The sequence below is a fragment of the Malaclemys terrapin genome, chromosome 2 (assembly GCF_027887155.1).
Source record: "Malaclemys terrapin pileata isolate rMalTer1 chromosome 2, rMalTer1.hap1, whole genome shotgun sequence".
NCBI lineage: Eukaryota > Metazoa > Chordata > Testudines > Emydidae > Malaclemys > Malaclemys terrapin.
The window spans coordinates 113,350,768-113,378,504 of NC_071506.1; the positions used below are offsets into that span (position 1 = coordinate 113,350,768).

At 41.9% G+C, this 27,737-nt stretch overlaps 1 protein-coding gene across 1 annotated transcript in view; it reads right to left on the bottom strand.

Moving 5' to 3' along the window:
* Positions 1-12,985: 12,985 nt before the first annotated feature.
* Positions 12,986-27,737, bottom strand: part of SYCP2L (synaptonemal complex protein 2 like) — a 51,203-nt gene continuing 36,451 nt past the window's right edge. The window contains exons 25-35 of the mRNA XM_054017588.1: positions 26,559-26,639; positions 26,084-26,180; positions 24,739-24,815; positions 24,518-24,587; positions 21,321-21,452; positions 20,141-20,262; positions 18,558-18,652; positions 16,085-16,184; positions 15,936-15,994; positions 14,966-15,035; positions 12,986-13,308 (exon numbers count right to left, since the gene is read on the bottom strand). Coding sequence (XP_053873563.1) covers positions 13,246-13,308; positions 14,966-15,035; positions 15,936-15,994; positions 16,085-16,184; positions 18,558-18,652; positions 20,141-20,262; positions 21,321-21,452; positions 24,518-24,587; positions 24,739-24,815; positions 26,084-26,180; positions 26,559-26,639 — 966 coding nt within the window. The 3' untranslated portion in view covers positions 12,986-13,245. The remainder of the gene's footprint in view (positions 13,309-14,965; positions 15,036-15,935; positions 15,995-16,084; positions 16,185-18,557; positions 18,653-20,140; positions 20,263-21,320; positions 21,453-24,517; positions 24,588-24,738; positions 24,816-26,083; positions 26,181-26,558; positions 26,640-27,737) is intronic.

Genomic DNA, 27,737 nt, shown 5'->3' on the forward strand with positions numbered 1-27,737 from the left:
CCATCTCCAGAGAGCTCTTTTTCAGGGCACTAAAAGACATCATCCCATCCATCTTGTCTCTCCAATATCCTGGGACCAACATGGCTACAACAACACTGCAAACATCACATGGGAAGCGTGAGCTCTTTAAATGTGGGTAAAACTTTGGAAGACCTTGCAGGTGTAGATTTTGTATGAGAAATGTCTCCTGCTGTGATGGGCACAGACAAAAGCAGGTCAACTGACTAGATATTGGAGAAGGCAGCTGGTCAATGAATAGAAGTAAATTGAAATGATGGATTATTAGAGATTTATGAGCTAGTGCCTAGGCACCACTTGGCACCAAAGCAGAGTTGACAGGAAGTCCCATGATTTTTCATATAGTCACAGTTGTCACTCTGCCTCTCAGACATTACAGGAAGTAATTTTAGCCTCATATCAGGAGCAAGATTCCAGAGTTAGAAGGCATAATTATTAATTGGGGTGTCATGCAAGTTAATCTCAGACACACAATAGAGATGGAGCAATGGGAAGAGGTTTTTTGGCCCAATATGGAATCCTGAGTTTAGTCTGAATAGAATCCATAACCTTTGGGTGCAGAGAGCATGAATATGTTCCTAAACATTCATTTGACTGGCAGTCTGGAAAACATCAGCATTCAATGGTTAAAAGTTTTACTCTGAAAACCAAACCCAGATAAGTTTTAAAAATTGTCTTTTGTTTCATTGAAGCCTAATTTTAAAAAGGAAAACAACAACAGATTGCCTTACTTGAAAATGTTCAAAGGGCTGGAAAAAAAAATACAAATATACAAAAGCATCACCTTACCAATCCAAACCACCAGAAAGACTGGAATCAGGTATATTCTGAGTTCTTTACACGTATTTTAAACACCAAAATGCTGCAACTTTGGAAAAAAAAAAAAAAAAAGGTGTTGACTTTTTAAATTGATTTTCCTGTAACACTTAACATTGTAAATAAACAAAAATTTTACAAATCAGTCTTTTCTTTGTTATTTGAGGCATAAATAGCTGGGGGACAGTCTATCTGAGGCAATCTTTTCCTGGAACTTGGACAGAGAGAACCGTTTGATAGACATTCACCTGGGTGCAGATGGTCTGAGAAAGGCCCTCCACAGCTTCAAGTACCTCTGCCCTCGAGCAAATTTCATCGAGCAAAAGTTTTAGGGCAATTGTTTGTTATGCTTCCCCTTGATGTCAGTTTTTCAAGGGACACTACCATTATAATTGTGAATGGGTGGAGTTCCCAACCCCACTCTGCACATATGAATTAGCATTCAAAGTAAGCACACGCACACGAGTGTCCAAACAGAGGGGGGGGGGTCATTGCAGTTCCACTGTAGAGGGAAGGCAGGATGGTAAGAGCTCATGCAGGTGGTTGGCACCCCCTGCACACCATGGGAGCTCCCAGCAAAGAAGCCCATTGTTGAATCTAGCGTGCGGGATGTTGAGATGCACTCTCCCTCTGTTTGGACACTTGTGTGCATGTGCTTACTTCGAACGTTAATTCATGTGTGCAGAGTGGGGTTGGGAACTCCACCCATTCACAATTGAACATATCTCCATTAGCACAGTATGGGACACACAATGCCACTTTCACACAAAGTGGTGACATATTGCGTGGCAAAGTACCTTCTCCTCCTCAGCAGGCTCAGTCCTTTTTTAGCCTTGGAGACCCAGGCTTGGGCAAGGCAAATCCTTACTGGTAGCACAGGGTCCAGCTATTCCTTTCCCCAGTCAGTCCCTTGTGCTTGTTTTTCTTCCCTTCTGGGGAGGGAGTGTAGCCTTCCTTCGTGGAAGGGTGCCAGTAGGCTGGGTGCAGCAAGACACTGAAGCTTCCCTGCTTCTCTCACCCCCCCGCTTACTTCCACACAGGGGAGGGTTTAAAAAGGTCTCAAGCAGGTGGAGCCAGCTGAATCTAATTAGTTCCCTGGTAACCCCTTTTCCAGCTGAACCTTACTTCCCCATGGTTCTCTCTCTCCAGTGGATAGGGAGAGGCTTTTTAACCTTCTGGGACTAATTACTACCCCCCCCCCCCGTTTGTAGCTGTTTGTCCTGGGTTTACCACAATTGCAACACTGTCATGTGATCAAACCTTGTTAGTCTCTGAACATCCTTCCTCCTCCCACCTCCCCATTATGGTCAATTCACATGCAATTTTAAGTAATTTCTCTACCTCAGACCAGCTGAATATGAAGTCTGACAAGCCCAAAGAGACCCCAGACCTATTTAATTTGGCAGCACATTCATCAACTCCATGGGAACAAAGGGAGGAGATCTCCTCCCGCACACTCACCAGCAAACACACTACAGAGCAGCAACAGCGTTGTTTCTTGTCACTAACCTAGCCTAAAGTTTCTACTGCCTTTATCCCTCTACGCTCATGGAGGAACAACTCTACATCCAACAATGGACTTCTTTGCTGGGAGCTCCCATGGTGTGCAGGGGGTGCCAACCACCTGTAGGAGCTCTTACCATCCTATCTTCCCTCGATACCGGAACGGCAATGATCCCACTGCGTTTGAGGCCCTGCCCGCCTTGGGTCTAAGAAATTGCTTTTTCTTTTTTATTGTCAGACTGAATGAGCCTCAGAGTAGACAAGTGTCCTGATTAGACAAACAGCTGCCATAGCATGTGTCATGTATTGCAGTTAGGAATAAGTACTACAGTGGGACAGCCTTTCACCTCACTTAAGAATGCTTTTGTAATCTACGCCATTCATTTACTACAATCGTTTCCCCCTGCATTTTTGTTACCTGCTATAATTGTCCAAAATTAGTGAAATTACTCCAATCCACTAACATACATCAAATAAGCCAAGGAAACCTGGTGTGCGTTCACTTATATTTTTAATCTCTAGTGTAACTCTTGGCACACCTGAAAGGTCTTGGGAGAATTTACATAACAAAGATGTTGCTGGGCCAAAAAAAAAAAAAAAAAAAAAAAAAAAAAAAAAAAACAAACAACAACAAAAAACCCTCAAGTTTGGCTGGCCCAGCTTTTCTTCTATGCTCCCCGAGAAAAATGACCAAAAGTGGATAAATGTATCCATCCGTAAGATAACTTTAAAAAGTTACCTTCATCCACCAATACAGGACAACTGAACACAAACAATGCTTTCTATAACTCTGCTGAAGTTCCTTTAAACAAACACTATCTCTGAAGGTGGAAATATGGTCTGATAAAGATGGGTGAGGATATTTGAAGATATCCCGGTTGTATCTACTGTGAAATAATTCAACCACCACATCAAATATTTCTGTCACTGCCTCTTGACAAGCTGTCTTACGCACTAGAACCCTAGCAGGCTGAAAGTTATGGTTTGAAGGAGAATCCTCTACTACCAGAAACAGACATGAGGAGGATGGAACTGCAGGCTTAACTTTATCACTTCTGGCTTTTGGCATTTTAAGCATTTCTAGGTGTGTGTCTGACAAGACTAAATCCTCCTTTAAGAGGGCAGTTTTCCAGCAAGATTTTAGTCAGAGGATGGTTTCTATAACTTTTGGGAACGGGTCAGCTTGCATTTTCTAGCCTAAGATACAGTCCCGATCAAAAAAAGTCACTGGACCAAAAAGGGTGCCGTGTCATTTATAATATTTATAAGATAATCCAGTCCTCTTGCCTACGCAGTTCATTAACATCTGAGTTCACATTGTACTGTACTGTAGTTCTGCAGGCATTTTCTGTCCCACAGGAACTTTGAATTCCCCAAACACTCCCTGATTATAGGCCTTGTTTAGAGGACAAGTTTTTACAAATGTTTAGATAGGTTTTTTTAAAATTGGTCCTTGCCTGTTGGCTGATCCTTTGATTCCTGCTTTGATTTCCCATTCTTCCTCCCCCGCCCCAGGAATTCCCCCAGCAGGTGTCTGGTAAGAAAACCACATCAAATATAATCAACAACTTCAGATTCAAAATTAAAACAGAGGCAGGTATGCAAGTCCCTCTCCTATCTTTCATCAGTGTTCATAAGCCTCTCCATGGGGGGCTGTAATGGTGCAAGACTCATCCCTGCGGCGCCTCCTGCTGGTTTCTGGGAATTTGCTTTTTCCAGATCCAGAACACCCTCTGCAGGCCAGTGTCCCACATGCCGCTGGACCCCCGTGTCCTTCCCAGATCCCGGTGCCCTTTACCCAGGGGTTCTGCCCACTGCAGCAATCTGGGTTTCGCCACTCAGGGGAACCCCCAACCCCCTATCCCCACCTCGCCTCAGTAGCAGGCTACTGCCAGGCACCATCTAGCCCCCGTTCACTGGGGCAGACTGCAGTGTACAAGCCACTCATCACAGGCAAGGGGGGTTTGGACCTGCTGCCTTGGCCTATCCCTGGGCTGCCCTCTCCAACCCAAGTACCCTTCTGGGCCTTTATCAAGGCCTGCAGCCTGGGTGGTTTCCAGGCTAGAGCTCCCCAGCTCTTCTGGCCTTCCCCCAACCCTGCTCCACTCGAGGTAACCTGTGAGCTCCTACACAGCCAGGCCCTTCCCTCTTATAAGGACCAGCTGGGCCCTGATTGGGGTGTGGCCTCAGCTGAGGCTGCTTCCCCAATCAGCCTTGGAGCTGCTTGCCCCAGCCACGGCCCTCTCCCCAGCTGTTTTTAACCCCTCCGGGCAGGAGCGGGTTAACTACCCCACTACAGGGGAGGGAGAACGGGACAGGAGCAGTGGAGAAAGAGAAGGAAAGGACATGACCCAGATAAAATAATGGATAGGCAAACCCCACATAACATCACTTTCACATGTTACCAGCCTTCAGGAAAATTAAACGTTCATCCCTGAAGATACTCTACTTGAAATATTAATTCTCCTTAACATTTAACTACAACCCAGAGGCCACATTCGCCTTCTGCATGCCAAGATAAGGTCAGCCAGTCTGTGAGGATAGGCTAAGGGAGAAAGGACAGAGAAGAGGGGTCTCCGCTTATTAGGGTTCTATAGAAAACCAACAAAAATCAGACTGCTCAGGGAATAGCCCTCCTTTTTTAAGATCAGCTTTGCAGGGTTTTGCAGGCACACGCATTGCAGCTAGTGGTCTCTCAGCACCGTACCGATTGCAACATGGTAATGATTGTTTTGGGAGTGGGATGGAAGATAACATCAAACAATAGAGCAATTTAACAGGCTATCTTTGCATGGGGTATTCAGCCCCACTGTAACCTTTCAAATGTCACTACTAATTTGCACATATAGCGAGGATATTTAATTCCCAGAAGTGGAAAACTGCTCTAGCACACAGCCAGCCTGCGTCAGAGTAGCACAAAAGCATTAACTGCAAGCAGTTATGCCGGCGAGTGGAAAGGAGGGAAGAGAAGGAAAGAATAGGTAACACTAATAAACCACCTTAGAAAGGATTAAATCTGCCTGCTTCTCTTGCTATTTCCAATCACCCATATCACACTCTTAAAATTGCATCATGCAGCCTTTGATTACAACTGCTACCAGGGCAGACCAATGCTGAGATACATACACACAAAACAAAACACTGATGGATGTAACATCATACAAAATGTCTGCCACCTGGAAAAGAAGGTTTAAAGATGGAAGCTTGAACAAGAAGTCAAGGCATGTACATTACACTCTAATAATCTTCAGTGGCATCAACAGATCATGTGGTAGTCAAAGTTAATTTGCATGTGAAGTCATTTCAGTCTCCAGACTGATAAGCATCAGTGCATTTTGGTTGCATCTTTGCACCTCTTGAGCACTGATGTCAGAATTATCGTTCTTGGTTCACAATAAGGGTGAGAAAATTAAATTCTATTTCCACTAAAAGGATGAAAGGAAATAAGGGAACTGAGTGGATAAATATCAGTACCACCATCTATGGCTTTGTAAAGGGAACATATTCAGGAGAGCTGCCAAAGTCAACTAACTGGCTTCAAGTACAAAATAATCATCATGACCCATCATGGCACAATGTTGCCAGCTAATCAATTGGAGAAACCAAAGTTTCACAAACTTTCAGCTGGTGCATGGCACCACTGGATCAGTTCAGTAAGAAGACAGAAAATCTATAGACAACCAGACAGATAACTAAAGGATATTTATTATTTTACATGAATGAAAAGAAAAAATATCTAAGGGGATGGGAAGAGAAAAAGGGAAAAAAATGAAAAGCAATGTAAGGTTGTCATCAAGAGACACTCCCCTTCCTCTACCAGTCATGAGGAACAGAATCATAGATTCATGGAATATTAGAGTTAGAAGAGACCTCAGGGGATCATCTAGTTCAAACCCCTACTCAAAGCAGGACCAACACCAACTAAATCATCCCATCCAAGGCTTTGTCAAGCCTCACCTTAAAAACCTCTGAGGATGGAGATTCCACCACCTCCCTAGGTAACCCATTCCAGTCTTTCACCACCTCCTAGTGAAATAGTGTTTCCTAATATCCAACCTAGACCTCCCCCACTGCAACTTGAGACGACAGCTATTTATGACTTGATTTGCTTTCAATAGTAGAACAGTCACTGAAACGGTGTGAGATACATGATGATTTTCAATGAGTAGTTGGAGGAGGAATCCACATGGAGTCTGACTCCTCAATCTAAACTCTTAGAAACATGATGCAATGGCTTTAGGAGCTTTTTCAGTCTGACTGTTCAATTGATTGGCAGTAAGAGATAGGATACCTGATACACATGGCTTCATTTCTCTACAAGAAGCAAATTCTTTCACTGAAGTATTCAAAAAGAACAAGACAAGTAGGACATGAAAATATGGGCAAGACAGAGAAACATATTTAAGTCTTTGAAAGCTCCATTTTCATGGTGATTGATATCAAACAGGAAAAATTAACATAGAATTCAAAGGTAAGGAAAAGGCAAGTTGTGTCTACTCCATCCCTTTGCCAAAGCAAGTTAAGTCTAGTCTAGTTTACCTCTGAAAGGGAAGTAAAACCATTTAATTACATCTTAGAAATAAAAAACAAGAAATTATTACAGCTTTTAAGAAAAATCCCATTTCACTGGAGGAACAAGAGCACCTACTATAGCTTGAGTCAAACGGGCAAGCTTTAAGCAAGTGCTTTGACTGCTTGCAAAACAGGCCAAGCTGTACTGGTGACTTACTTGTACTAGTTCCAATAGGAGAGGTCCCGATGCTCCCGTGAGCAATAGATTAAAGATTGAACACCACGTGATTACTTAGGACAAAAGATATAGTTCATAGAGGTTTAAAGTCACCATATTCTATTCCTTCAATTTTGCCACTGTACCATCATCATCCCCCGTATTCCATGTAAACAAGCAATAGAAATATCAAATGATGAGTCAAGGGAAAGGGATCATTTTAAGTGGGTTACACAGTTCTGGAGCAGCTCTCTGTTCACATCAAAATTGACATATTTCATTGCATGCAGTTGCATTTACTGCACTTTTTGTTCCTTCCGTCACATGAAGAATTTCTTGCCCTCAAGTTGTATTTTTCTCTAAAATTAAAGCATCTATTAGTTTTTTTAAAAACATGATGCTCAGGCAGGTCTGTGCAAATACACACAGAGAATCAAATTCCCATGCTCAGTTTTGTCATGGCAACAACCCCTCATACCTCATGAAGTTCAACTATGCATAGATAGTAGCAGAAGTGTTCTTCTCCTCCCTGATAGCATGAATCATAAATGTTGGTTCCTTAAATAAAGTTCACCTCTTGACCAGAGGTATTTCTAGTACCAGACATTAAAATAAATAAATAAATCACATGAAAAGTTATGGAAAAATGCAAGTTATATCTTGTTGACCAATATATACATATAATAATATATATTAGTCACACACTATATTTTAATAAGCGTAAATAGCATTAAGCACAAATATTATAGCAATTATATAGCCTAAATTGGCCTTTGATTTTTATATAACCCTGCTAATTTATGCTAAGTATCCCATAATCCCTTGCACTCATTGAAGTAAATTTTAGCTTGAGCAAATAGGGAAGCTGTCAAGATCAGGATAGATGAGCACTTTACCATAGCAACAGAAAGAGTTACTCTCACAGGCCTGTACTGGTCCCAAAGAAAGAGGACAAGGCATATGATTGTTCTACTCTATTACAAACCTAGGAAGTGTCTTCACATCCTTTGGCACCTGAAATGCATGTGTTCAGAACAAAGATAAGCGGAACACCATCGTACTAGAAAAACAAGGTAGAAAGCTGATTAGTTGAACCTAGTTTCAGATGATGTACACAGTACCTTTTACTTGTGAGGTGTAACTTTGGAAGCACACCTTCTGTGTAAGGTAAATGCAACATCACTGCATTAGACAGCTTCCCAGAGACTGGAATCGCATAAAACCATTTTCCTGTACCATATTATTCTTGGACTATAGCAATAAACCTGACTGACATTGGTTATTTTGTATCCAGTATATCCCATAACAAACCAGAGTGCGGTCAAACACTTGATGGTACAAATTATCAACAATCTACTCCATCCTTTTAGCAAACAAAAGCTCATTACCAATATCTTATCTACTCTCAGAGGTCTGCTCTGTTTGCTTAAATCATCTCCAAATTGTTCTGTTGCACTTATGAAATTGGACCACTCGATAATGATTCTAAAAGAGATATCACAGCATTTATGTGCAAACAGAAGTGTTACTGCACAATATATTAGGTAGTGTGTGTATGTCAGAAAATACAATCCCAGAACTTACAAAGCTGCACTGACCTTCCCGCAGGTGGGAGGGGCATTTTTGTTTTTAATTTTTCCATCAACCTTTTCAGGAATAGCGAGTACAGTGTTTATCTGTAGCTGTTTCCTCTTCCCCTCCTCTCCCTCCCCGCCACCAGAACAGGAATCATGCTTCCAGCTAATCAGCTAAAGCTATCAAGATGTAGATATGATCTTCAGTAAATGATCAATGTGCAAAGAGACACAGACTACACACTGCCCTGCTCTTTGATGCTATGTTACATGATCTTCATAGGCAGGAATAGAATAATCTCCAAGGAGGCAAACTATGATGAAATTAGACACTGACAGATTTGGGTCATACCAAAAGTAGTTTTGGTTATGAACTCTCTGTAATTTACAGCAAAATATTCCCTTGATTTTAACTGTCACCGTTAGCCAGAATCGGTTTTATAAAGCTTTGAACTTCATATAAATCATTTATAAATCTGCACTAATTAAATTCAACTTGAAAACTAGCCATGAGAACTCTGCAATTCATATAAAATTCCAGCAGTTTCATTACTATTTAGGCCCCAAATCAAGCTCATTTAACATTTTTGCAAAGGCACATTTGAAGGTGATCTGATGCAAATACATTTTTTGTTTAAAAGTTTAAATAGCAGCAATTCAGGAGAACATTACTCCATTTAAAAAGACAATATGGACAAACTCAGCTGATGAGCTTTCTGTACATAAGTACAATGTGATTATTTTAAATTGGTGCTTGTAGTTGAGCTCCACATGACAAGCCCAATTCCACAGCATTGGGTGCATATTCAAAACGCCTCATTGAAACGGCTCAAGAGATATTCAATACGCCATCATTTTGAAAGTGAAAAGTGCTGAACTTGATGTGCATGGAGTCATCTGGCAGAAGTTGTGGAAACTTAAGCTGTATAAACACACAAGACCATTGCAGGTCTAGCTCTCTTGTGGGCGAAACACAAAATATTAAGATAGATTGGAAGCAATTTTCTTAATATTGGCCTCCCGCTTTGTCTCTGTGCCAGCTGAAACCCTCACACTAGCTGCTGTCAGTAAAGTCCACGGATAGCTTTGTATCCCACTGAGTGCCACTCCCAAATTCCTTAAAATCTCTAGGGGAATGGAAGCAGAAACATCCCATCAGAATATGTTGTATTAATTTAAATATAATAAGATTGAGAGGTTTTAATATGACCTTGTCACTCTTCAACATTAAAACTAGGGTTACCATATCTAACAAATAAAAAAAAAAAAAAAAAAAAAAAAAAGAGGACCCTCCACGGGCCCTGGCCCCACCCATTTCCCCACCTCAACTCCGCCCCCTCCTTCCTCCCACTCCCAGCCACCGGAAAGGGCTGCCCGAGCGCTACCGGCTTCACGGTTTGCCGGGCAGCCCCCAGACCCTGCGCCCCCAGCCGGTGCTTCCCCAGCGCAGCTGGAGCCCGGGAGGGGAAGTGCCCAGCTGGGGGCTCAGGGTCTGGAGGCTGCCCGGCAAACCGTGAAGCTGGTAGCGCTTGGGCTTCAGGCAGCCCCCTTGCCTCCGGACCCTGCGCCCCTCAGCCGGGCACTTCCCCTCCCGGGCTCCAGCGGTGCAGGGTCCGGAGGCATGGGGGCTGCCCGAAGCCGGTAGCGCTCGGGCAGCCTGGCTCTTAAACAGAGCCGAAGAGTCAGGGGAGGAGCAGAGCCGCCGCGGGAGGGGAAGTGCCTGGCCGGCATTTTCCCCGGACATGTTCGGCTTTTTGGCAATTCCCCCCGGACGGGGGTTTGAGTGCCGAAAAGCCGGACATGTCCGGGAAAAAGAGGACGTATGGTAACCCTAACTAAAACAGTTGAAAAGAAGGTTCAGGGTTTTGTGTACAGAGACCTCAGCCTGCTTACTACCATGGCAATTACACTATTAAAAAAAAAAAAACCTTTTAAACCTTGTATTAAAGATAAAGAAGGAAAATCAGTTCAAGCATTTGAAATGCAAAGTATTAAATAAGGCTTTTGTTTGATCATCCCTTGTTCCCTTTCCCTTTTGCTGGACAGAGGTTTTTTAAAAAGAACCCTTCCTCACTGCACGCCCCCCACCCCTTGCCTGACAGTCTTTTAAATGGCATTCAAGATAATAAACTGTCCTTTTGAGGAAGAAGTTAGCAGAGATGGGCTGTTGTTGCAAGAGGCCAGTCCCTTCTCCTAGCAGACAAAACAAGGGGAAAGAAAAGAACAAAGAAAAGGCAGCTTCTGTCTCTGGTCTTGACTCTCATTTGCAAATTCACTGCTTGAAAAAAAAAAAAAAAAAAAAAAAAAAACAGGAACAGCTCATGGTCTTATCTCCTATTCAGAGACCTGGCAAACTTGTCTCAGCATTGGACTTTTTAGGGAATTACATTAGCTGCCTTTTTGGTCACCGTTTACAGCAACGTTGCAAACTATGCAGTCTTGGCCAGCTAAACAAGACTACTGTTAGACAGAAAGCAAAAGGAGAGAGAGATAGGAAAGATGAAAAAAATATGGCAGGGAAGAGGAAGAGAAAGAGTGTCTCGCATCCCAAGTTGTGTTCAGGATTTAGCTAAAGCCAGTGGAGGTGGTGCAGCCTTCTGGCTCCCTCTGGTTTGGTCAGGACAAGACATCACTCAAGAGTAGGAAGAAGAAAGTCTCAGGAGATGGCAGGGTGGTAGTCATGATGGAAGCTCATGCCTTCCCCTTCTTTCATCTTTCACTCAGCCAGCATTCACATCCCCTCCTTTAAGTCAGCCAGCATTATGGTAGCCAACTTCGCTCCCCCCACCCCACAATCTCTTTTTGAGGATCCCCCAAAAAGGAGCGATGAGTGGAATAATCCATCCCCTCATTAATTTATCCACCAGTTAGGCCTAATTTTGGACATGCCAATTTTGGTTCATCAATTTCTAGTCCTACCCTTCTCTTATTTACCAGGCATGATCTTAACACAGACCTTGAGTTACATCAGCAGGGCTTTTAGTTTGGACTACTTTAGTCAGTCTCTTTTGTTCCCCCCCCCCCCCCCCAATCAATAGTTCTTGTTATGGGTTAGTGTGACATTTTATTAATTTTCACTCACTTTTCACAGTTGAGCTCACAATTATGGTAAATGTGTAGGCCCAAATATCACAACAGACCCCTTCCTCCACCCTTCAGAGCCAGTCCTGGTGGGGAGAAGGTTGTGGGGGACCAGATCATCCTTGTCCTCAATGGCTGTCTCAATGCTGCTGGAATTTGAAAGGTTGTGGACAGCCATAGCAACTTGCAAATTTACCAAGTTTAGGTTTCCAGTGAAGTCCTTGATACCGGCACCTGGTATCTCTCTATAGGTCTGTCGCATCTTACGCTCATTTAACATGCGCGATTTCAGCTTTACGCGGTTGGCAAAAACAAAAACAAAAAAGAGAAAAATAACAATTTTAATACTGTACCTGTAGTGCGGGCGATTCCGCCCGCCATTGAACTCAATGTAATTTTGACTATACGCGGTTTTTGCTTTACGCGCTAACCGTGGCACGGAACCCCCGCATAAGATGAGACAGACCTGTACTTTCTGCTATACTATTAACTATTAATGCAGTTTGTCTGTACAGGGCAAACATGATTTCTGAACTCCATTTAAGTAGGAGTCTCCATTAACTTAACTTTGCTTAGGCTCTGTCCAAGCCCAGGAAACATTTCCTGAGAGCCAACATTCTCTCTTCCCTGCGTTTTGGGCTCCCACAGGCCATAGACACGAGCCTCTCCAGTGCCAGCCAGCTTCAAAGTAGAAGGTGCTAACTGAAAGACAATGGCTTCAAAGCTAGAGAGGTGGGAGTCCGGGGTTGGAAACCTGGAGCCCAGTGAAGAGCATGGAATCTTCTAGACCCAAGAGAGGCATCCTTGTGGACTTTGAAGTCTGCCAGCTGGGATTGGGGGTGGGGGTGCGCACTGGAGCTCAGATTTCAAAGTCTATTATGGCAACTCCCTTGACATCAGGTGCACATAGGAGGTAAGTGAGCAACAGAGTCAGAGATGCACCCTAGATTACCCATTAGGCCCTGGTAATACATCCCAGCTAACCAAAACATAAGAATAACAGGCTTTTCTTAAGTTACTAAAGGGTTAAAAAGATGGAGAAATTGATATTTTTCCTCATTTAGAGAAAATTTTCTCCTTTTTATAATACAAAGAAACGAAGGGGAATTTAATTGTCACAAGGGAGCAACATGTTGCTTAAATCATTAAAATGAACAGCCTATAGTGACTAAAGGAGTTTATTTGTAAAGGTATTAACAAAACGTCTAATGCAATCCATTTTACATCAATTTGTGATATAAAGCATGTGTAAGTATATCAAGTATTTGGATTTCTGTTCATCCTTGAAACTCATCAAATATAAGTTGGACCTAAAGGTAGCACTGCAATGGAAGGAGACATCTGAGAAATTAGCAGCACCTTCTTTTAAAAAAAAGTCAAAAATAGCATCGTAATTATTTTGAGAGGGGAGAGATTGAGGAAAATACATCTTCCATATTTTCCACAAGACTCAAAGTTCTTCTATAGAACTTTGTAAGGTGTGTGATGTCTTCAAAAATTGTTTTACAGTACAATAGTGTTTTGTTAATCAGAAGCAACAACGAACACCTTACTATTTTCTTTCACCTTCTCCTGTGGATGTTCATACTGCAGGGAGAAAAACACAAGTATTTTAGAAAAAAATGTGAGCATATTAATATAAAGACTTGCAAAAGTAATCTGGAATTAATTGAAATTTAGAAATCAATTACTTTTTTTTCAACAACCTGTGTTTTATTTTTAATTGCCAATTGTTCAGTTAAGAGCATAATACTGCAAGGTACTGAGCATCTTCTGTGATGTGACAACTCCAGGATTCAGCATTCTACCTTTCACTTTCAAAAGTGCTGCCCACAACAGAGCAAAGGGCTGCACTCCCTCCACTGGCAAGTGCTTGCAAAGCCATCAGTTTCATGGGAAACAGAATCATGAATTCAGGATCTGACATGTAAGTGAAAGAAGGTTTTCTCTGAAGTGCCACATGAACATCATTTTAGCTAGTATAATTATCACTAGCATACGGTTTACCCTCCTTGGCATGGGGACTTGGCCTTCTTGAGTTCCTGAAGCACCATGCACACCAATAGCATTATGCACAAATCATGAAAACCAGAAGATCCCACCATCACAGGAATACTAAAGCAGTGGTCACAAGCTTCTAAAGCTATGCCAGAGACATTAAACAGGTCTACATATAAGAAATGAACAGTGGAACTAGTGTGTGGGGTGGGGGTAGAGCTTGATAAAACCTTTGTAATTCATCTATAACATTTTGAATGTTTAGTTCATCTGAACACGCTGTTAAAGATTCTCCTGATACGAATCTATCACCTGCTCAATGGCTTATGCAAAAATATGTAGCTTAGATCCTTGGTAGAGTCATAATTCAGCATGAGTTATATCGTCTCCTACTGTAAAAGGAACCAGTATTTATTTTAGAGATTTTTCACATTTTACAAAAATTAGGGTTTGAATTTTGCTTTAAAAAAATAAAGGAAACAGACAGAGGCAAGAGAAAAATGCAAGTGACCTTCTACAGTTATTCTCTTTAAATAATGAAGTGACCACAGGAGAAGTATTATTCTAGCACTTTAGAAGATTAATGGTTCTATTAGGCCATTAAATCTTAGCCATAAGTAATAATCCCAAGAGGAGCCCCAGAAAGGAAAATCCTTCCTTGTCCCCCATGGGTGATGGTAGAGACCCATGGGGGCACTAGAAGGAGGTATGACTGTGCCTGGCCCTTTCATGGTATGAATGCAAGAGGAGAAGGACTGGGCAAAAGGCTAAAAATGGCACGTAACCAATTCTGCAGTTTTGTACTATTTTTAACTGGGTCCACAAAATGCTGATTTCACTGTTCAAAGAAGAAACACCAAGGTGATTTTATGGCAAGAAAAGGGACAAAAAACATGAATTAGGAAAAATCTCATCTCAACAACATTGGTTGATCTAGAGTCTGTTTCAGAACAAGCTGAAGTTTTATCATCAACATGCATCGTGTTTAACAGATCTTGTAACAAGCTGTTTAATAGGTTGGGGAAGGATGAACTGTGCTTATATGCACAGTGTTCCACAGCCAACCATCCCAAAGCATGTTGAGCCAGACGATGAAACAACCTAGATGGGATAGTCTTGCCTTATCTACTTAATGGAAAAGTTTCTCATTAACAATTCCTCAGCAAATAGAGTCATACTTCATTTGCTTATCAACTGCTCCCCAGCTCAGAATCCGGATACAAAGCGGCTGGTGTACAGCACCTACCTTTGTATTTTGTATTGTATCTTTAAAACTCCTTGCAGTTTCTTCCAATACTGAATCCATAGACTGAATCCTGGAAGAAAAATAAAAATAAAACTTGGAAAATCTCTTTGGCTGGCCTCATTTCAGTGTGTCCATGCTTACTGTTTCATAAATAAATTCCTGGAATTCCCCTAACTGCAGCTCAAAGGCCAACATAATAGCTAGCATAAGGAAAACCCTAGTACCAAGTGCACACGGCTCTCACTGTTAGCCACAGAGTGAACATGCTTTTATTTTGTCCACTGTTACCCAGACTGAATAGCGAGAGCCTCCAGCCTCCTCAAGAAAACCATTTCAGAAATTTGGGGGGCAAATGCATACCAGACGTGCTCTCAAATACAGAAGATAGGGACTAGCCCTCTGGCACCTCCTCAAAAATCCCAGTCAGAGGCCAACTGCTCCAGAACAGAAGATACTGGAGCAAGGATGCTGGACTTGACAAGCTATTTTAAGGTGGTAAGGAGGTACAAGGACCAATTTGGGGGAGTCAAGGGTTTTATTTGCATTTTGGGTTTATGCAAAACCAAAACTCCAGGGAAGCCTGCAAAGAACTACCACCACGTTACAGTTTACGAAACCTGCTAACCAAAGTAAGTTACTTCAAGCACATGTAAGCAACATAAAGGTGGTCCTGTACCAAAACCTCAGATCCAAACACCTGAAAACTATGGAACTATTTAAATCCAAATTTTTCTGCTCTGGTCCGTATCTATTAGTTACAGGTTTCCAAGCAGCACTGGTTAAAACAGAACAAAAGCTTGTTTCTCTCACCAACAGAAGTTGGTCCAATAAAAGATATTACCTCGCCTACTTTGTCTCAGAAGTAATGACCAGCATCAGAACTGATCATTTAACTAGATGACTAAGACTGAGCAAAGATATTTCCTATCTCTAAAATGACACATTTAAAAGACAGCTGGAAGATAAATACCTTTGCTTTTGATGATTACAGAAAGAGCTCAGTTTGATGGACTGTTTATTCCAAAAGTCCTACAAGAGTTTCCCAAAGAGTACATGTGTTATTTTGGAACTGGACATACAATCCATGTATGGGTCAAAAACCAATTAAGACATACACACCACTGTGTCCTTCTCAAGGATGGATAAAATTTGAGCATCCTTCTCAAGATTGGCAAGTTCTTGGACAACCACCTTGTGGAAGTTCTCCAATTTATTCAGTCTGTAGGCAATAAATATAAATTCAATATCTTTAAAATGCAGTGTCACAAGGCAGCAGATGACTGCTGCAAGTTGGTTTATGTATTTTGCAGGCTTTGTAAGGAAAAAAAAACAACAACAACAAAAGCAGGTGTTTTCTTTCCAACCCAACATCAGCTGATTTTTTTAAAAATATCTATTTAGCAGAACATAAACAATGTGTTACAAGATAGCCAGCACAGGAAATACTATGCCAAAAAACGGAGTATACGTCTTCAGACAAGTGCAAGGGCAACATATTGCAAAGGTAAACATAAGGAAATTCTTGGAAATAAGGCAAAAACAGGTACATTTCTCAAGTCAGAACTATAAAAGAAATTAGAAATAAAAAAGAGAAATTAATGGAGATATCCCATCTCCTAGAACTGGAAGGGACCTTGACAGGTCATTGAGTCCAGCCCCCTGCCTTCACTAGCAGGACCAAGTACTGATTTTGCCCCAGATCCCCAAGTGGCCCCCTCAAGGATTGAACTCTCAACCCTGGGTTTAGCAGGCCAATGCTCAAACCACTGAGCTATCCCTCCCCCCCTGGAACTATCTCCAGGGACATACATTGCAAGATACCACAGCCATATACACACACGAGCAAGCAAGAATAATTTGCACACATGGGGATTAGAGGATTCAGGGGATTGGTTATAGAACGTAAAGGCTTTACCTTCCTAGGTTACGGCTTTTAGGTAGGTGCATGAACAGTACGGACCATAGATGTTGTACTAGATGGCAGCTTTTCAGTGGTCTGCATTAGACAAACATCTCTGTCCAGCTCATAGCAGGCAATTATAAAAGCCACTGACTCCTACTGCTCGTGAGCACCACTAAAGTCAGTGGGCCAAAGGTGCAAATGCATGCTTTAAGCCCATTTTACAGTGGGTTTTGGCACAACAGGACAGCAACTTCATCAGCCCGGCTCCTCTGAAGAGTATATTAATTCCATGGAACTATCCAGCGATATCACTATTAAAATGGAGCCTGTTGCTGATCAAGCATGTCTGTTAGTGGGAACACAAGGCCATTTACCAAGTTTTCCCAATTAAAAATATTCTACTGAATTAGAAAGTGACAGAGAGAAAGTAACCTAAGAGCTGGGTGAATGTTTTCAAATCTGAAAACTGACAAAATTTCATAATTAGAAATAAAGACCAAAAGTTTTGATTTTTTTCCCGTTAAGTAGCGGTTTCCATTTCTGACTGGTTCTAGAAAAATCAGTGTACAAAGGCACAACAGCAGTTTTCTATTGTAAACCCACTCTAAACTTCTGTGAGAGAAATTAACAGATTTTTATCATTGCTTCTGCATTTACTTTCATCAAGACAGGGGCATAGTATCATGCAAGCAATATATTTTATACAACAGCGATACAATGGGTAGTACTTGCATCCCGTGTAGTTTAGAAGTTAAAGGTGCAATACTTGCCACGAATTTGGAACTATTTCACACTGCCAAATCCCACACACTGATGCACATTTGCGAGCATAGACGTGAGAGAGGTTCATGATTATTCTGTATCAATATTGATCCCAAACTGTGCTTGTGCATTATTTATATACAATTAGATTTATATTTATGCAGTTAAGCACAACAGCTTAACTGACTATAAAGATGACATTAAGAGTATGAAGAGCTTTCTAGAAATGGACTTCTGTTTCATTATTTTTCTATTTAAAGGGGAGGCAAGTGATGCCGTTTGAGGATAAACAAAAATAATTTAATGGAAGCATACTTTTTAACATGGCCTGCCAGTCAATGGCACACAAAATGCCTCTGTTGTCCATTCTCTTGGCTCCAGTACCCTTTGCATTGACTCCATGCTCAATGCCCTTGCAGGGAAAGTGGGTCATGCACAGGGCTGGCTCCAGGTACCAGCCTGGCAAGCAGGTGCTTGGGGCGGCTGCTCTGGAGAGGGGTGGCACATCCAGGTATTCGGCGGACAGTCCCTCACTCCCGCTCGGAGCGAAGGACCTCCTGCCAAATTGCCACCGCTAGGTCGCGATCGCGGCTTTTTGGGGGGGAGGGGGTCTGCTTCAGGCAGCCAAAACCCTGGAGCCAGCCCTGGTCATGCACGACATTGCCTACACATACAGCTCCATGAGTTCGGGAGGGATTCGCCTATACATGAACAGCCCCATTCACCACAAACGAGCGAACTTCACAGGAGCTCTGCTCCCAATGTTATTGTTTTTTAAACAAGTCAGATACTGTCATTTTGTTTTGTAATCCTAAGAAGTGCAACACTTTACTGCCAAGTTCTATTACAAAAGGCATTCATTTTTAAGGATTACTAGAAAACTCATGCAAAGTTTAAGCTGTTTTTGGCACGTAGCAAACTACTTACCTGCATTGATGTATCTGATTTAATAAAGCGGACACACTTTTTTCAGAGGTCTTCAAAGCATTCTTTGCACAAATCTCCATTCTTTTGTACCTGGACTAGACCACAATATATACATCTTAACATGCAATGTCAAAACAAAACACTAAGTCTAAAACTTGTCCATCCATACATTTGTACTGGTTTAGTTGAACTGGTGCCACTCCTTATATGGCAAACTTATTTTGGTTTGGTTTAAACCTACTTCTAATCAACATAAGCTAAACTGAAATAAGACCCAATCAAAAAGAGTGTCTACACCAAGGTTCACACTGGTTTAACTAAATCAATTTACTTTTACTCCTTTACTTATACTATTGCAACTCTGTAGATAAAGCCTTAAATTACACAGAGTATGCTACAAGTGAACATCTAACCCATAAAGAGATCAGTTTACTACCTGAGAAGTTACTAAGGGCCTTATCCTAAAGTCCTTACTCACACTCTGAAATGGGACAGAAGGGCTGCAAGATCACACTGTTAGTTAGCACCATCTCAAATCAACAATAATATGAATTTTTCCAAGTGTGTGTTGGGGTCATAACCAAGTTCCATGGTAAATGCAACTGCATGCATGTAATATAAATCCAAAGAGACATGTTTAAGTCCTTATGAGTTTGTCTATACAGCATCTTGGAGCAAGCCTTCCAGCCTTGGTCAATAGGCTTGAGCCTACAGGGTTTGTGGCATGCTCTAAAAATAGCAGTATAGACAGCGCTTTGAAGTTGTGACTCAGGGTCTGAGGCCCACACCCCTCCTTCCTACACCCTAGCCCGAGTAACATCTTCAAAGTGCTGTCTACACAGCTTTTTGGGGGGCACTAGTGCGAGGCCCGCTAGCCCAGATCTGTTGACCCAGACTGGGAGGTCTGCTCCCACAAACTCCAAAATGCTGTGTAAACATACCTACAGGTCTACGTAAGCTCTAACTACTAAGTCAGACTATATAGTTTTCGGTCTCATTACAGAAAAAAAATGCTTAGTTTATGGACATTACTGGTCACTGTTCTGTCTGTACAGTAGCTAATAATTTCCATAAATTAAAGAATCCACCCAAAACAATACAATCTCTATCTCCACCCACCGTATATGTACACGTATACACTTAAATATATATGTGGTCCCAACCCTGCAACTAGAAGAAGTAGATATGCCACTATTATGTTGGGATAGGATTAAAAAGTGTTGTTCCTTTCCTTCTTTCCATCACATTATTTGGAACATCTAAATACAACTAAATTGACATCACAGAATAAAGTTTCATTTAAAAGAACTCTCCGTTCCAATTAAAACCATCCTCTCACAACCAATCCATTACCGCCCCTTGGACATTTCTGGGAATAGCTGGGCCTTGCAGCATACCTAGATGTGGTGGGATGAGCTCCTGAATAAAGTACTCTCCAACTAACTCCCTTCCCCCAGTTGGATTAATTTAGGGACAGTAAGGTCAGGCATCTCAGCTAATCTGCTGTTTGGTTGCTTTGTTTAGGTATATGCATACCACACAATGGATACGCACTAGGAAAATCATGCACACTGTAGAGTTACCCAGAATGTTTTCGTTAGTTGTTTGGTAAAGCTTTCAAAGGCAGCAATGACACCAGAATCACTGACGTCCTCATGCAGTATCTTGGAGACAAAGATGTCATCTGATTCATCCGATTCCCCACCTGCAAGAGAGAGGAAGGTGCAACTCCATGCAAAACGTTTCTAAAGCACTCGAGCAGACCTGATCCTAATCATTATCTGTTGCACTACACCACATTCCTTCACTCCAACGAGATGCAAGTGACAACCTATGTTAGGGGTGAGACTGTGTTTCATGGTCACTCTTCCAAAGTTCTTGGAAACTGAAGCGGAACAATCTCAAAATGGAGGAAGTCGGAGAAGGAATTGTCAATCTATTACAAACGACTGCATTGTAGAACAGATATTTGGACACCAACCAAGTACACAATGTATTAACATGTAAATATGGGGCAATCAGACCAAAAAACATTGGGCCTCCTAATATCTTACTGATGAGCAGGCTTGTTTCCAGACAAACACACTTTACTAGGAATGGAAACTATGTACAGAAATGCGGCAACAAAATGCCCTGCTACACTCTGGCTGAAACCTGTGACAGCCCCATCCTGGGCTCCTTTGCTTCCGTTCCCCAGAGGGAAGTGTGTCCAAGGAAAACCAAAGACTATACACTCTTCATAAAGTGTGTGGTGTCTGCACTTTCAGGCCCTGATACCACTGCTTTGCCTCTTGTGTAGTTCTTTACAGTCACTTTGCGTTGATGTAACCCACTCCCATTCTGATTTGGTAGTGATTTCCATGTACTTTCCACAAAGGTTGCTAGTAACTATAGAAGGGGCAAGACAGTGGGCTCGACTGTCAATTAAGTTGACATCTGAGAGCAGGTACACTTGAAACTGCTGTCATTTCTGGGTATTGATATGTCAATTCCATGCAACTTCCCCACCAGAACTTGCAAACAATGGGACCAGTTCTCCTCTCATTTAGACCTCTAAACTCCATTTATTTCCATGGAGTGAACAGTTATTTACACTCTTGCAAGTTCACAATCTGATCCACTATCTACCCCATTAGAATGGCTCACTTGTAAAGGAGTTCACTATAGTTCTGTCTAGGCTTGGACACAAACTACAATTTCAGTCAATAAGGCCAAGTGACAAAGACTTTGAAATGCTCATTTTAAACACTGGCTTGGTGTTACCTGTTTGAATCTCCTTTTTCTTCTCTATTGAATCAAAAAGTTTTCTTGGCTCAGGGGAAATGCCAGGAGATGACTGACCCATTTCCCATCTTGAAAGTTTGCGCTTTTTAACGACACCACCAGGCGATAGATCTAAAAGACAATAATACCGGTACAGTAGAGATCTAGAACTTAGTTCCACATTGAGTATTTAGCACAACTGTACAGTGACCTACCACCCTTGCAATAGCTAGCACTGCTTGCTGGTTTACAAGAGTCTTGGTGAGCAATCTGAATTTATCTGAGACATTGGTTGCGCATCTCTGCAGGACAGTTTGGAGTCTCCTTATTCCTCTGCACAGGCTACCTGCATCGTCAGACCCTGCACAGCCTCTGCAGAACTGCTGCTTCTCCCATGCAAACGTGGCTGGAGGCAGGAGCGCCGCCAGCTTTTCTGCCGCCCCAAAATGCCGCCCCCCACAGAAGAGGCGGAAGGTCCCACCGCCGAAATACCGCCACTGTCACCGACCCCCAAATTGTAGCACCCGGTTGCCTAGTGGGTTGCGCCGGCCCTGGCTGGAGGAGTGAGTGGATGAGGGCAGTGAGTGCACATAGCCTCATCACCACTTCTTCCAGCATGCCAGCAAGAGCAGCTGAGCTGCTGGAGAGAGGAAAATAAGGGTCACAAGTAAAACTTTGAACTTCACATACCAGTTTAATGCTATTAGGACTTGGGCTCATCTAAGGAGATGGAAGCCATATTTTAAGGAGGAGATTTATAAAACCAGTCCTCATTGTCAGCTTTAATGTTGTGCGATGGATGGTGTGTGCATGGTACATGTGCTTTTTGAAGTTTACGCAGGGCTAGGAGAACAGAAGAGAAATAGGAACTCTGTGGATTATTCCTAAACTCGGTAAGGCAGTGCACAGCAGGAGCAGCTGGGGCCCCTGAGCGGCTCATGAGCTCTACAAGGCAGTGGTATCTCGGGGTGCTGGCATCCTCCCAGAGCTCATGAAGTAAATATTCAATTACACCCCTAAGTAGATCTCCAAACAAAAGCACTCACAATATCACAATGCATGTTCTCCATAAATAACCTTAACTCTGCCACCAGATAGCCACCCAACCATGTAATAGGATTACATTTACACTGTAGACTAGAGCTATCACAACTGCTGACTTAAAGCCACCATTAACCGCAAATTATAATAAATTCAGACACGCTGACTCCCTTCTCTCCTGTTTGATAATTAAGAAAAGTGCTATCCTGATCTGGTGTATGGGTACTCATAGGTTACATCTACACCTGGTGCAGGGGAAGTGATTCCCATCTTACCTAGACACACCCACTCTAGCCCTGCTTGAGTTAGAACACTAAGAACAGTAGTTTAGCTGCACTAGCACAGGGAGTGATGGCATGGGCTAGCCTCCCTGAATACATACCCATGGGTTATGGGCAGATTTGTACTCAAGGTGGCTAGCCCATGCCATTGCTGCTGCCCATGCTACTCTGGCTGGCATCTCCTCTTGAGCATCTCCTCTTGAGCAAAGCTAGTGCAGGTACGCTTACTCGGGCTGGGAACCACACCCTCTGCTCCAAGTATGGACGTAGCCTGTGGTTCACTTCCTACAAACATTGGGTGGATATACAGCCTGTATCTGGAAAATGAAGTCTCAGACTCACAACAGGTTTTTGGTGTGTTTTTTTTTTTTAAACCAACAGTTCCTTGGTATACCATATATACACATAGTAAAATAGTAGCAACCTTACAGTGAACCATGTGTTTTATCTGATAATTGGATCAGTGTCGAGAACATCTGCATGAACACCACACACCAAAACCCTATTGTTGTTTAACCAGTTGTATGCTAGCTTTCTTCCAACAAGGAAGAATGTGCTGCAGCTCCACTTGAATAGCAGATTAGAAAAGGATTATGTGAATTCATCCTCACTGAAAACATGTCCTTACATGTCACTGGTAATGTATTTACTTAGAGCAGATGACAGTAGTTTGTACTGATGCTTTTTAAGTATGGGAATTAAATATTCACAAACAGCTTGCAAACACAAGCAATACCCCACCATTAAACTGTACACAAAATAGGTTACAAGAGGGGGGGAAAAGATATAAAAGAAAGAAGTGATTAAAGGAATTTCTCTTTCACTAAACCCAGGAAAAATTCTTTGATTTTGCTTCAACTAAGATTTACAGCATTGTCAAGAAGCCGTTCTTACAGAACGCCTTTAATGCAGTAAAAGTCATTAGCGACTTAATGAAGAACTGAATGGCCAGGCAAGATATGGGTCATGCACCACTATCAGCATGACATTCCATTTTGACGCCTCAGGCCAGAGAACCTGAACCCTTATGCTTCTCTAACAAGATGCTAACCCTCCACATGCTCTTGGCTTTGCCTTCTTCTAGTTGCCAGATAGTTATGCAAAGGCCACGCAGAAAGTGTTAGCAGAGAAAAGTGCTATGGAAAGACGATCCTCTGAAGATCTTCTGCTTCCTACAGAAGCAGTGTCATATTGCTAATTACAAAGATAAAGCACACCCTCAAGATAAATACAACTACACATACACTCTGCTACAAATGAATTGTGCTCACTCAAAAAAGACAGCAGATGGTAACCAAGCAAAACAAGAAAAGAATTGGATTTCTACGTGATGGTGTCCAACAAGAGAGCAGCTAAAACATTTCAATATTGTGAAGCTTCACACTGTACTCACCTTTAATAGAAATAGTGTGCAGTAAAACCAAAAAGGTTATTATTGGAAAGGGGTTAAATATAAAGGATAACCTTGAGCACAAAGTTTACCCTCCGCTCTTATACCTGGGGAATGTGACTGACCATTTTTAAATGAAGTGTTGATTTAATTACATCATAGTTCCAAATCTGTAATAAGGTTCAGATTTCCCCACCCTCACGCCATTCTTAGGGTCTTCGCTGTGTGTCTCTCTGCTCAAGATAGTCACGTTACTGACCAACTAAGGCCAAAAATAAATATGAGAGCACTAGACAGGAGTAAAGTTGTACAAGAGCTACAGCATGGAATTAACAGTCTCACAATTTGCACAAGAAAATGAAGTCTAGTCAGACCCTTGACATATAGGGGGAGATTTTCAGAGACGAAGGGCAGTTAGGTGCCCCACTCCATGCAGTTATGCTTTTGAATAGCTTCTGTGTTTACTTAGATGGTGTCTACTATACCTGAACCTTTTCGTTTAAATTTGGAGACTTTATCTTCTCCTGGTAATTTACTGGATACCTCCACATATTTCTAGAGAGAGAGATGCATTGCATTAGCTCTGTATATGGGGGGAAAAAAAGGCCACCTCATTTCCAAACAAAACGTATTGTTCTCTAACTATTCGTATTAAAAGTAATATAAACAGAATAGAATAGGGTAAAATAAGTACTCTAAACCTCACCTTCTTCTCTCCAGCATCAGAATACTCATGGGAAGATGCACTTAATGGTAGTGTCAGATCGTCTGCTTCCAAATCATCTGAAAGAAGTGCATAAGTGACGTATTATTAGTCAGGTAATACAGGCAATTGATTTTGGATTGTATATTGACCAAGTCAATATCTCTGTGCATTGAATAGTGAGTAACAACCACCACACCACCACCACCACCTTCTTCTACAATCAATATACACAATACAGCTATTGTATTTTGAGCTGCAGTTGAACAGCATTCTTTTCCCTTCACAGGACTGCTATAGTGGCAATACACACATCACTATCTATTCCAGCCAGTATGCTCCTGGAGGGAACAAAGTAAGGAAGAGCAAAATGAAAATACTTCAGAGTACTATATATATAAAATTCTGTACTACCAGACAAGCTACAAGCAGGGACACGACCATCAGGATAATTTTTATGATGCCAGGACATGAAAGGAACGAGATAGCATTTTATTACAGTAGCTTTTTCAGACATGGAGACATTAGGCTGTAAAAACTGTTGGACAGATAGCTAATTTTTCCAGCCCCAAACCGTAAGGTTTAGCATACCATAATATACATCACACTAGCTCCAAATATCCTAGGACACAACAGCATTGTGTATGTAGATCCATAACTGCTATATAGTTATTTGCATACAGTAGAAGCACTGAAGGCAGTATCTAAATGTATGACAGATGCACTAATATACTTACAGTTTACAATGTAATTTCAATGCAACAGATCAGTGTTAGGAATTTTAACGTCATAAGAGAGACCAGCATTCCAGTGGAATGGAAAAATCTTCAGCAAAGATTTGTTTCAAGTTTAAAACAATACAAATCATTAATCAGTTTAACGGCCTCTTTACAAATTTAAGAGTCCGAGTCAGAAAAGAAAATTCCAATTTTCATGGACTTGGGAACTGAATACGAACTGAACATCTGTGGCTCAAGTGCCAGAAATTCTAAATCTGATTTCTTCCCCTTCCTCTCCCCTCCATCTATTGGGATTGGAAATTCAAGCATGGATGACAAACCAGTCTAGCACAAAGCATAAGCATAAGCAGCCCTCCTAATGTAGTGATGAGCCGAGCCGACTTGAACCTGTGTATCAGGGAACAAAATATCACTCAGTGCCCCCCTCCCAAAACAGCTTACTTAAAACACTGATGAAGTCTCACCACTGCTATAAGAGGGGCAAGTAGGCAGGAATTTATGGGGTACAGGGGGATAAAAGAAATATAAAATGTATGTGACCTCTTTCTAGTAGACTGTATGGGAAAGGGGTGGGGGGGGGGGGAGAAAACAAACATAATATAACATACCAGGGAGCTCCACTGCAGAGAAATCAAGCCTCATTGCACTGGATTTAATTTCCTTCTTCAGCACTTCCCTGTGCATTGTTGGTCTTGAAACAGCAACCTAAAATATATGTATTTTAAGTACCTATTTTATTCAAGAAGTAAAATTAACATTAGTAGTAACTAGGCTATTAGCATGTATAGACTCCTAGAGGGAGATTTCCTGAAAAACCCAAGCGGTTTAGGAACATAGGCTCCATTGATTTGCAAAGGACTCACGCTCTTAAATCTGAGGCAACTCTAAAATTTCCTCCTTAGCAAGCAGTTACAGCTCAAGTCACTCTTCATATGAAACACCACAAAATGTTTTAACAGAGCAGAAGGAGCGAAAATTTAAGAAGCCTGATATAAGCTTTCTGATGTTTGCAAAAACATGATAAATAGTAACTATCTTAGACTTCATACAGTATCGCCTATGCTCACAAGACATGGCACTAACATTTGGAACACTGGAAAAGTTTGGCATCACTACTGTCCATTGTTTGAAGTGTAGTTTGGTGGCATGCCATGCAGCCTGTAGCCATGTTTATGGCTCATATTTCTGAATCAAATGGAAACATTGATTTGAAGTGAGGGTTATCCAGGAAGCATGTGGGAGTATGGGAACATGAGCCCAAAAAATGGCCAGAGGGAATCCGGTCTACCACTGAAGGAAGTGGGACAGGAGGCTCAGACAAAAACAGAGGAAGGAGGGGAGAGGAGAAACAGTGTCGGGATAGTGGAGCACAGAGCCAGACATGAGGTTCCAAATATTCAAATAAGCTGCTGTAGCTCTTGGATGCTTATCTGAAATTGAAGTACCACTGGGTTTCCAAAGCCGATGTTGGATTATGCATGTTAATTCCTGCCCTGCTCCCAAGAATGACAGGTAAATAAAATCTAAGTGAGGCTCATTTGGGGTAGAAATTGTAAAATTTTACATGTTCCATATGCCCCTAGGCCTTAAATCTCCAACTAAAATACATTTTACCCCTAATCTCTAGCAGATTCCTTACTAAAGGTAGAGGAGAATGTAGGTAAGATCCTTCAGTGAACATTGCTTTGAAGTGTGTAGTACACATTAAGGTGCACTCCAGGACTGTCACTGCACTGTAGCAGTGTCCCCATGGCTAGTTACTGTGAAGCAAGCTGGTGCACTGTAGATTCACACTCTGGCTTGTTGCACAGTCACTCACCCTGTAGACAAGCCCTGAGATGCAACACCCCTGCAGCTAACAGCTCAGTATAGCTTGATGATAGCAGACTACAGTAGTTAACTAGTCTATTACTATATGTCTATGACTAATTATGAACTATATGTTCCCTCAAAAAATAAATATTTAGGTTGTATTTGAAAACCCAGGTAACACCTCTACCCTGATATAATGCTGTCCTCAGGAGCAAAAAAAAAAAAAAAAAAAATCATACCGTGTTATAGATGAAACCATGTTATATCGAACTTGCTTTGATCCACCGGAGTGCACAGCCCCGTGCTCGCCCCCCTCACCCCTCGGAGCGCAGCTTTACCATGTTATATCGAGTCGCGTTATAGCAGGGTAGAGATGTACAACTCTTGATATTTACCTAGCTACATGCTACATATTCATCCCTTAATATGCTTCACATAAGTAATGCATTA